At 57.7% G+C, this 10204-nt stretch overlaps 2 protein-coding genes across 8 annotated transcripts; one reads left to right on the top strand and one right to left on the bottom strand.

Annotated features, from left to right (window-relative positions):
• Positions 1-1026: 1026 nt before the first annotated feature.
• Positions 1027-5528, top strand: PSMC3IP (PSMC3 interacting protein). 2 transcript variants are annotated; one of them, XM_025861698.2, is made up of 8 exons: positions 1029-1133; positions 1221-1321; positions 1514-1603; positions 3684-3795; positions 4303-4448; positions 4540-4593; positions 4713-4772; positions 4852-5528. In XM_025861698.2, exons 1-8 carry the CDS (start codon positions 1100-1102, stop codon positions 4906-4908), a joined length of 654 nt encoding a protein of 217 aa, XP_025717483.1. In that variant the 5' UTR covers positions 1029-1099; the 3' UTR covers positions 4909-5528. The 2 variants fall into 2 exon arrangements, with proteins under 2 accessions (XP_073745618.1, XP_025717483.1); XM_073889517.1 differs by lacking the exon at positions 4713-4772 and having other exon boundaries at positions 1027-1133; positions 4808-5528.
• On the bottom strand, positions 5144-9874 carry MLX (MAX dimerization protein MLX). Of its 6 annotated transcripts, none has more exons than XM_025861683.2 (8): positions 9481-9874; positions 9100-9136; positions 8567-8656; positions 8183-8289; positions 7823-7922; positions 7513-7612; positions 6938-7139; positions 5144-6704 (listed from the first exon to the last, which is right to left on the bottom strand). In XM_025861683.2, the coding sequence occupies exons 1-8, from the start codon at positions 9814-9816 to the stop codon at positions 6516-6518; spliced, it is 1161 nt and encodes a 386-aa protein (XP_025717468.2). In that variant the 5' UTR covers positions 9817-9874; the 3' UTR covers positions 5144-6515. The 6 variants fall into 6 exon arrangements, with proteins under 6 accessions (XP_025717468.2, XP_025717471.2, XP_025717474.2 ...); XM_025861686.2 differs by having other exon boundaries at positions 9643-9843; XM_025861689.2 differs by having other exon boundaries at positions 5144-6197; positions 9643-9792.
• Positions 9875-10204: the final 330 nt, after the last annotated feature.

Raw genomic sequence — 10204 nt, 5'->3', positions numbered from 1 at the left:
TTTTAAGATTTTGTCAGCACAAGCAGGGGGAGCGGCAGGCAGAGGGCGAAGCAGGCTCCCTGCTGAGCAAGGAGTCCGATGGTGGGACTCGATGTCAGGATCCCTGGATCACGACCTGAGCCGAAGGCAGATGAGCCACCCAGGCGTCCCCGTTTTTAATTCTTAATACTGTTCCCTAGCCGTGTGAAGACAAGTACCTGCATCAAAGGCTAATGAGACTTTAGGTAACAGGCTTTAAAAAGTAGCATCATGCTCCTCCTCTGGGTTGAGCTGCAGGGACAGCTGCTCTTTGGCCTTCAGCTGACCTCAGAAACTAGAAACACTTATTTCAGGCTTTGTCCCATTGGCCACTGTGGGCAGGAATGGAAAACACCTGCCAGGTGTTGCCATAAGATCGACTCGGCCAACAGGAAACTTTTCTACAAGCTTTGCGGCTTAACAGTAGCCCCCTCCCAACCCTGCCTTTCCTTGGTGTCCATTCCACAGCACGTGTTGAGCGCCCCCTGGGTGCGAGGCTCGGTAACCCGCAAATAAGGGTAGCGCTATGCTTCCAGGGCTCTTAGGCATTTTCGTGTCTTCCCAACCACCCTCCTGCCAGTACCTCTTGTTCCTATTTTACAAATGAGACTGACGAAAAGAACGTTGGGCCGTGGAAGAGGACACGTCCCTGTGGGTTACTGACCCTGTGACCTTGAGCCAAGTCGCTAGCCCAGCGGGAGCTGATCCTAAGCTTTCTCCCCCCGGGAACCCCGTCCCAGCTCACGGTCACGAGAGTTCAGCCGCCCCTGGAAGTGGGTTTCGAGACTTCAAGGAGTGGTTTACTCCGGCCTACGCCCCGAGCCGGGGGGGCAGGGGGGGGTGGGGGGTAGTAGGAGCGCTCTGGAGCTAGCGCCCCGCCTCCGCCGCTGAGACCCCGGAGGCTGGCGCCAGGCTCCGGGTTGGACCGAACTACGGCGCCCGGGAAGGGGTGCTCCGTGCCTCGCGAAGACGTCCCCTTCCGCCAATCAACGCTTGCGACCCGCCCTTCTCGTCGCCGGAAGCAGCCGTTGCCCCCAGCAACCGCAACGTCCGGCTTTCCGAGTTAGCGGCGGGAAAGGCCATGAGTAAAGGCCGGGCGGAGGCCGCGGCGGGAGGTAAACGGGACAGTGGGCGCGAGGGAGACCGGGCGGGGGGCGGGCGAGGCGTCGGTTGACCCCCACCCTTGCCCCGTCTCCCCGTAGCCCCCGGGATCCTCCTGAAGTACCTGCAGGAGCAGAACCGGCCCTACAGCGCCCAGGACGTGTTCGGGAACCTGCAGCGGGAACACGGACTGGGCAAGGCGGTGAGGACCCTCTCCTGGGATTCCTCCCCTTGGGTCCCCTCGAATCAGTTTGGGGTGCTGCCCTCTCGAAGCTGCCATTCTAGCCTTGGGCTTCCTAAGGCTTGTCGGGCGCTTCCCGGTCTGGGGCTGAAATTCCCGCTGCCTGGGCCCCCGAAGTCATTCCTCTGATTGCCCGCCCCCCGCCCCCCGCAGGCGGTGGTGAAGGCCCTAGAGCAGCTGGCCCAGCAAGGCAAAATCAAAGAGAAGGTGTACGGCAAGCAGAAGATCTATTTTGCCGACCAGGTGAGGGAAACCTGTGCAGATTATCGCCCGTGTGAGACCCCGACATTAGGTGAATCAGTCTCTAGAATGAACTCTCTTCTGGAGAATTTGAGGCACCCCATGAAACTCAACCTGTCTTACGCCATGAAAAGGGCCCCAGACACCCTTGAAATCAAGGTGGGTACTCCCCTTGCTGTGACCCAGATTAGTGAGACTTCCAGATTCGGGACATGATCGATGACAAGAAGACCCTGAATTGCTGCTGCCAGGATCCATTCCCGCGTGGAAGTTTCTTTTCCCAGGCATCTAGATTAGAACCACCATCTGCCAAATGATTCGCCTTCTGTCCCCACCCCTCACTCCCCACACAGAAAACACTAATTTTGTATCTCTGGGCCAGCCCACCACCCGGAGCCTGCCAGGCCTTTGAGTCAATACTAATATCACTGAAGGAGAATGCGGCATCTCCCCTAAATGGGCTCCTCCTACCTGCTTCTACCTCCGTGGAATCACGTCTTGCCCAACCTAGAGACCGGGAAGTGAGTCACTCTTCTCTTTTCCCGGTGCCCTGTTGGTTTTCCCCCTTCCTGCTCCGCCCTCTCCTTTCCATCTTTGGTGGCTGCTCAAGTTCAGGTGTTCCTCATCTCCCCGATGCCCTCCTAACATCTGCTGGCCTCCCAGCCATCTTAAACACTAAAGCCAGAAGGGTCTGTGTAATTGGCAATAGTGCCATTGCCTTCAAAGTCGCTATTTAGCGACTTCAAACTCTGGCGCTCCCTAGAACAGGGAAAAGGTACTTGGAGCCTTGGCCGTAGGCTGCCGCCTGCCTCCCTGTCCCGTCTGGGTCCATTCACCAGTACTAGACCATTTAGATGAGTTTTACTCCTGTGTCCTTCCTCTGCCTGGAGCTTCAAAGACCCTTCTTCGCCTTCTTCCTCTTTGCTCAGCTAACGCTTACTTATCCTTTAGGATTCCCCTCAGGCATCACCTTCTCCAGAGACCTTCCGTGAATTTTCTAATCGCCTTTTCTTCAGGTGCTCACCTCTCTGAGGGATGCTGTATTGCGGTTGTCTTTCTGCACGTCTTCACGCTGGACTGCAGCTCTTCTAAGGCAGCCCCACTTCTCACTCATATTCCTTTGCTCAGCACCCCCACCCCAGGAGCTAACGTCCAGTAGACACTGAATACTAGTTTAACTGAACCAAACCACCATTAAGGTTGATTTTCCTAAAATAGGTTTCATTATGTGATTACTCTAATGAAGATTCCCTAAGGGAGTATTTTGCAGATTTTCTTTTGTAAAGGGCCAGACCAGTAATATTTTTGTGCTTTGCAGGCCAGATGGTCTCTTGTCACAGCTACGCAGCTGTCACGACCACTCGTGTCTGCCACGTAGGCAGAAGCAGCCCGAGACAGTATGTAAACGGGCAGGCATGGCTGTTTCAATCAGTTTTTGTTTTCAAAACCCTGTATCTGGCAGGACGTGGCGTGCAGGCTGTCCGTGGTTCACTGCTTGCTGCTCTGAAGGCCTGCCTTGCCTTCAGGTAGAGGCCGCACTGCCCAGGCTGGCCTTCCCCGCCTCTTCCTAACCTGCTCCCCATCACCACTGACAAGACCCCCGCGGAGCCCCGGCGCTGTCCTTGGCAGCAGCGGGTCTCAGGGGACGGGCTGCTCACACTTGCCCCGGAGTCCCTTCGGTACTGCCCGCCATGCCTCTCTACCTGTCCCGGTTCTTCCTGTTGTGGGAACGTGCAACTTAGGTAGCTCTACCTTGGGAAGAATGTTCCTTTACTTCTTCAGCCCAGTGAGCGGTATTACCACTAAACTGAGATCTCTGCCCTGTTCGGCATCCTGCCAGCCTTGAAGCCCCTTGAGGACAGGCCTCAGGTTTTAACTTCTTATTTATATCTTGTTAGTTGGGACCGGTACTAAACTGAGTGGTTTCTCCCAGGACCCTCCCGCTGTTCCCCCAGGCCCTCTGCAGGGTTGGGGAGCCTCACGTTCTTGGCGTGTGTGTGATGCTGCCCCCTGCCCCCAGATGCGGCTTCCCCTCCTGTGCCTCACATCAGCCCCCTTCTGTTTTTCCTCTCACCTCTGGCAGGACCAGTTTGCTATGGTGAGTGATGCCGACCTCCAAGGCCTGGATGCCAAAATCGTGGCCCTCACTGCTAAGGTGCAGAGCTTACAGCAGAGCTGCCGCCACATGGAGGCTGGTAAGACTGGGCAGCCCCCGAAGGGGCCCCTAGGGTCAGGGTCAGTCTAGAGGTCAGGAATTACAGAGTGGATGGTTTGCTGATGGCAGTGTTGTCTTGTGTCAGTGAATCTCTGCTCGGCTGCCGCAGGCATCATGTTAAAAGAGAGAACAGCTCATGGCTTTTAAATTAAGTGGGCAAAACATGCATTTGTCTTCCCTAACATTATCTGTGTCCCGGGCCCACGCTCCCTCTGTGCCTGCTTCTTTAACTGGCTACAGGGAAGTGTTCAACCTCACTTTACCACCGCTGGTAGATGGAGGAGGAAAAAAAACTAGAATAAACTGGTAATTCTGTAAGCCTTCATCTCTGCTGAGCATTTCCAGAATATGGAACCCATTCTGGACCCTGTGTGTAGAACCTAGAGCAAGGCAGGGGCCCAGTCCCCTACCTCAGGCAGCACCCACTGGGAAAGACAAAGCCCCATCTTCAGGGGTGGGAAGGGACCTCAGAGAGCTATGGTTTCAGAGCTGAAGGAGTTAACTAGTGCCCTGACCACACCGGAGATGCAGAAAGAGATCCAGGAGTTGAAGAAGGAATGTGCTGGCTACAGAGAGAGACTGAAGAATATAAAAGCAGCCACCAACCACGTGACTCCGGAAGAGAAAGAGCGGGTGAGCTGGGAGGGAGGGCCGGAGCAAGGAGGCGGCTGGCCCCCACCTGCCGCGGGGCTGAGGGGCTAGAGGCAGCTGTTGTCCCGTCCAGGTGTACAGCGAGAGGCAGAAGTACTGCAAGGAGTGGAGGAAGCGCAAGAGGATGGTGAGTGTGTGCGCTCCGGGCAGGCCCCGAGAAATGGCAGAAACCACTGCCCAGTAGCATGGCTCTGCCAGGCGGTGCCCACCACCCACCTGAAAAGGGGTGGTTTTGTTTCTTGTCAGGCAACAGAGCTGTCGGATGCAATTCTGGAAGGATACCCCAAGAGCAAGAAGCAGTTCTTTGTAAGTGGCTCTCTCTCCCGTCCTCGCTCCCCTAGGCTTCCGTCCGAGGAGGGCTCATCCACTTGTCTCCCTGCCCCAGGAGGAAGTCGGCATAGAGACAGATGAGGATTACAACGTGAAGCTCCCAGACCCTTGAGGGGTCCTTCTGCAGGATGGGGGCATGGAAAGAGAGGTCCTGGGCTGGCTGCCTCCTTCAGGTCGGCTTCTTTTTTTTGTTCCTGCTGCTTTCTGCCTTTGGGCAGAGTGGCGGGGAGAGGGGCAGGGACCAGAGTATGGGGCGCAGGGAGCGAGAGCCCACAGCGGATGGTCAGGCTCCTTTCACTGGCTACATTCCAGTTGCTTGAACTGAACGCTCAATTTTGGAACAGCACTAAAGGAAAGCATTTGGCGATATTTATTGTAATATAATTTGATATAAAAATACTTAATTTTCTCTGGATAACCAAACGTCCCAGATGTCAACCCTGAGGAAGGCTACAGGGTAGAAAGAGGCTACTGTACACAGCATTCAAGGAGACCAAGGCCTTACCCAGGACTTCTCCAGGCTCTGTACCCCTTTAAGTATCTTCTCTACCCCTTCACCCTGGCCCCAAGTCCTGGGAGAAATGCAGGTAGCACGGAGATGGCAGAGACCCAGATACACTTGACGGGAAGGCTGGGAGTGGTTTTGAGGCCCCGTTCATTTTCCAAAATTGTAACTTTAGCAAAATTGCACTGTTGGTGTTTAAAAAATTAAAGGAGAAAAAAGCCTCTTAATACGTAGTGCTGTGTCACACTCCTCTGTGCTGTGCTCCTGCCTGTGGGACAGAGGGCAGGAGCACGCAGGGAGCGGGAAAGGAGAGGCAGTGGAGTAGCAGGCGAGGGCAGGATCTTGGCAGCCCTAGCCCAGGTACCAGGTGGCCTATCACACTTCATGGCTGTGGGAATATTTCCTCGCGTTCCTTTCTTCCTGTCCCACTACTGCCAAAATGGCCAAACTTGGGCCAGATGTTGCCCAAATCTGGCCCAAGAGACCAAACCAAATGCAATAGTAGCTTCCAGATACGTGTAGATAAGGAGCAAAAATCTGAGGCTTAGGGAGAGGCCGGGAACTCTTGGGGGTGCCCAGAGCAGACCCCTGCCCGAGGACTTTTATGGGGAGGGGGAAAGACAGGAGGCTCGAGTTTTGTGGTCAATATAATAAATTACAGCTTTCACAAAACAAACACCCCAGCCCCACTGAGGATGAGGGGGTGCCGGGGAACCAAGCTCCGGGAGCCAGTGGCCCCGTATGCAGCATCACAGTCCGATCTCAGAAACCCAGTGGCTCTGTGGCCAAGCAGGAGAATCAGGCCTGTCGTTGGCTCTTCTGCAGGTTCCGGGAGCCAGTCAGTACAGCTGGTTCTTCAACTGGTGCAGGACGCCAATCACGATCTCCCGGAGGGTCTGGCGGGGGCAGAAGAGGGAGAGACAGCTGACGCGGAGGCAAGGACAGAGCCGGCTCAGGGACGCGCCTAGGCCAGGCGTGCGCTCTAGAGCGCAACGGGAAAAGCCCGTAGGCCACACTGCCGGCTGCAGTTTATCCGCCCAACAGGATGGGGAAAGGGGTGGCCCGGCTGGCTACATGGAAAAGCAAAGGCAAGAAATGGGAAAATGGGAATGGTAACATTTAGGTGGTGGGCTCGTGAGTGTCAGGATTGCAGTATGCTTAAAGTGTTTCCAGAAAATGTCAGGAAACAAAGACTCTCAGATGCAAGTCAAGCCTCAGAAAAGGCAACCAGTCCTCAGAAGCAGGGGACTCCCTGCGACAGCATTCACACGCTGCCCCCTTACAAACCCCCAGGGGCAAACCACTTCAGCAGGCCTGGGGAGTGGCGGCCAGGAATCTTTCCAGATGTGCCGAGTGAGTCCGCTGCTGTGATGAGGGGTACACGCTGGGCAGCCGCAGGGGGGCTGAGAAGGGGCAGAGCAAGCCTTGCTTAAGTGCCCCATCAGTCTTGCCAAATGAAAGGCAAGTGTGGAGGACTGGAAAATCTGGGCTAGGAAGCAAAGAAGGGAGACCCCCCCCCCCCCGACAAGAAATCTAAAAGCTGCTGCCCTCCCTCTCTGAACAAATTAGGATTTGGGCCACTTTGCCTAGGGGAGGGGAGACCCGCCCCCACCCCACGGCCACTGTTACCCCGTACCTGAGGCTTACAGTGCTCCTCAATCCAGCTGAAGACACAGGCTGACAGCTCCTGGAAGCTGGCCACGGAGATGGAGGCATTGAAGGACTGGAACAGGGAGTCCATGATGCCTTGAAACACATTGAACTTGACCTGGTCAGAGACCTGGTCTTCCCCCTCATGGGGATTGTCCTGGTGGGCCTTCACAATCTGCTCGTAGTTCCTGAAAGTGAGTAGTAACAGGGCTCACTCAGGTCTTATAGCAGCTCCGGTACCCGAGGTTCTCCCCCAGGAAGGAGCTTCTGGAGAGCTGCTGGGAGGTATTCAACATCAGCTAGATACTGCTTCTGGGACGGAAGTGGTGACCCCTCTCCCCACCCTTCCCTTCATGAAGCCCACAGGCACGTCGAGTGTCTGCTATGCGTCAGGGACGGCTGGGGGACAGAATCCGGCCTCTAAGTGGCCACCTAAGGGAGGGAGAGGATTATCTGTCCTGTAGTAGCTGACGTGACCTTTGAACGAGAGGAAGGTATGAACCGAAGTTGGCCCGAGTCCTCTCAGAAACCCTGCCTACCCTAGCTCAGCATCCCCCTTACACTTTCATGATCTTTAGGGCCGTGACGTCCTTGCGTAGCATGGACACCTCCTCCTCCTGCTTTTTCTTCTCCTTGTGCAAAAACTGGATGTAGTCAATGGCTGGGGTGTGGTTGGGTACAGAGGAAGTTTCAACCAGAAAGACGAGGCTTTGTTTCCCCTTCCCCGTCCCTTCCCTCCCCACCCCCCCCCATTCCCCAACTCCCATAACCACCCCCCTCCCACCAGGGCCAGGCTGAGAGGGTAGAAGGCTCTGGCCTCTTCTACAGCCCCGCCAGCCCCGACCACTCCCAGGGCTCTCGCTGGCCGTACTCTTCTGCAGAACGATGGCTTTGCTGAGCTTTTGGGAGCCAATGGAAAAGTCCTGCTGCTGGCAGGTGGGGACGATGGTCTGAAGGTCGTCATAGCCTCTCTGTGGAGACAGCAGGAGAAACCAGGCTTCCTTAACTCTGACGGATTAAGGCAAACTGGCTCCAAGCCTTCTCTCCGAGAACCGAGTTCCATGCTCAAACCTCAAAGGGGTGGGGGTGCTGGAAGGAGGGAGGTGTTCATGTCCAGGGCCTAGATCAGCTGCCCGCGAGGACGCCTGGGCTATCTGATGAGGTCGGGGCCGAATGAATCTGAAACACAGAGGCCCTCCTGCGGGGGCTGAGTGCAGGCCTCCCCAGTCACCTTGATGGCGTCCCTCCTCTTCTGCTCAGCCTGGGTATGTGCTCGCCGCCGCCGGTCCTTGTAGGACTCCTTATAGGACTCCTGGTGGTAATCGCTGTCCTCGTCATCTACGCTCAAAGTTGGGGGCGGGAAGAGGTCATTTTGAGGCCCAGTGGGGCCCAGCTACCCCACCTTGCCCCAGCGGGGGAAAAAAACTGGTACCCAGAGACAGCAAATGGCCAGAAGAACCTATCGTCCTAGATGAGGGGAGAGATGGGGAGAGCCTGTGTTTAACACTAGGCCTCCAGCACCCCCGTGTGGAGGACTGGAGCTTCCTGTCTAGGAAATATACCAAAACGATGGTATTTCTGAGCACCCCCCAGGTGGGGGCATGTTGCTGCCTACCTGTATTGGGGACGGAAGAGGCACTGGTGGAACCGATGCTATTAGCTCTGGACACTACACTCCCCTTTCGGGTACTTTCTACAAAAAGCCCTGGAAAAGAGAGGTCCCAATCACTAAGGAGTAGGGCAGGGGAACACTATTAGACCCAGAGACACCTGTGGGTACAATGGCTTTCTGATCCTTAGATGCTGACCTCCCCCTTTCAACCCAGAAGCCACCCGCACTGGGTCATCGGCTTCCTGCTGTGCCATGCTGCAGGGCTCCTGTCTCTGGTGTCCACACTGCTCCGTGGGCCTGCAGTGGCACCACCGGCTCACAAGACGGCATCTGGGCACAGTGACAGAGAGGGAGTGGCTAGCTTCACTACCGTCATCGCCTCCCTGCTTTATGCTGCCTGGCCCTGTCCTGCAGCTCCTCCCTCCGTCTCCGGGACAGTGGACTGTGCTCAGGTGTGGCGGGCGAGACCACGGGAATCTACAGGGCTGCAGTGGGAGTGTCATCAGGGAGCTGGAGACGGTGGGGGAGGCACTCACCGGGGTCCAGGCTGTTGTCGCTGTAGGCATATTCCACCTGCAAAGGAGCAAAGGAGCAGCTCATCAGACCTCCGCCCGGGGACCGCACCTCCTTTCACTTGCGCGCACGTGCGCGCGCACACACACCGCCCCCCAGGGTGCGCAGGCAATCGCGGGATGCACGCGTGCGGGCGTACACACGTGTACACACACACAGAGCACACACATCCCCCCGGGATGCGCAGGCGACCGCAGGACTGCCGGGAGCCAAGAGCGGAGAGACCATGGGAGCGCCGCCCCTCCGCAGAATCCCGTCTGACTCCACCCCCAATCCAGCGCCTCCCCAGCCCCCAAACCCTGCCCCCTCACACTCGTGCACACACGCGTCACTTGTCTCCCCACCTTGGCACGCGCGGGGCGAGAGCTGTCTTCTCTGCAGCCCCGGGGCCCGGAGGGCGGGGGGACCTTTGGGGACTGCAAGGAATCCCCTAGTCTTCCGGCCCCCCCACGTGCACGAGCCCGACCCGCCCTCCCCTCGCCGGCGTGCGCGCCCGCGGGGCTTGCCTTGACCCAGGGGTCGTCCGGAGAAGCGCCCTGCTCCGTCATCTCCGACCCACCGAACCGGAAACCAGCCCGCGGGCGGGCCCCCTGCCGCGAGGAAGCGGCGAGGCGCATCCACGTGACCCAAACCCACCAACCCATGCGCCGGAGGCGGAGGGCGGGGCGAGGGGCGCGCATGCGCAGCCCGGAAACGGCGAACCCGTGGGCAGGGGACACTGGCGTCGGAGCGGACACGGATGTCTTCTCTGCCCTCCCTCGGGGTGGGCGTCCTTGCTGCCGCGACGTGCAGTACGTTCTGTAAAATGGGGTCCCCTCAAAAGGCTCGTCTGAACGGTTTCCGATAGTTGCGTGCACGCGCTGTGCGGGCCCAGACGGCTCCCGGGGACGCGCGTCCCATCCCCACCCTTGCAGGCAGCCCGCCCCGTGGCGGTGCAGGCCTGGCCACCTGGGCCGACCCCGCCGGGCTGCCAGCTCCGTGAGGGCAGAGGCCCCGCCCGGCTTGTGGAAGGCCGGTCCTCCAACACGCAGCCAGACGCATGGCAGGAGACCAGTGGAAGAAACGCTT

Source organism: Callorhinus ursinus, unplaced genomic scaffold (genome assembly GCF_003265705.2).
Source record: "Callorhinus ursinus isolate GAN/ISIS: 27379988/994484 unplaced genomic scaffold, GSC_fseal_2.0 scaffold108, whole genome shotgun sequence".
In the NCBI taxonomy this organism is placed as follows: Eukaryota; Metazoa; Chordata; class Mammalia; order Carnivora; family Otariidae; genus Callorhinus; species Callorhinus ursinus.
This window is presented reverse-complemented; position numbering and strand designations above follow the sequence as displayed.

Excerpts from the sequence above, each read along its gene's own strand:
- PSMC3IP (XM_025861698.2), top strand. The coding sequence starts at position 1,100 with ATGAGTAAAGGCCGGGCGGAGGCCGCGGCGGGAG. Across the intron at positions 1,134-1,220 it reads GGCGGAGGCCGCGGCGGGAG|CCCCCGGGATCCTCCTGAAG; the intron begins GTAAACGGGACA and ends GTCTCCCCGTAG. Across the intron at positions 3,796-4,302 it reads CTGCCGCCACATGGAGGCTG|AGCTGAAGGAGTTAACTAGT; the intron begins GTAAGACTGGGC and ends CTATGGTTTCAG.
- MLX (XM_025861683.2), bottom strand. The coding sequence starts at position 9,816 with ATGCGCGCCCCTCGCCCCGCCCTCCGCCTCCGGCGCATGGGTTGGTGG. Across the intron at positions 9,137-9,480 it reads CTCGCCCCGCGCGTGCCAAG|GTGGAATATGCCTACAGCGA; the intron begins GTGGGGAGACAA and ends GCTCCTTTGCAG. Across the intron at positions 8,290-8,566 it reads CTCTTCCGTCCCCAATACAG|ATGACGAGGACAGCGATTAC; the intron begins GTAGGCAGCAAC and ends CTTTGAGCGTAG.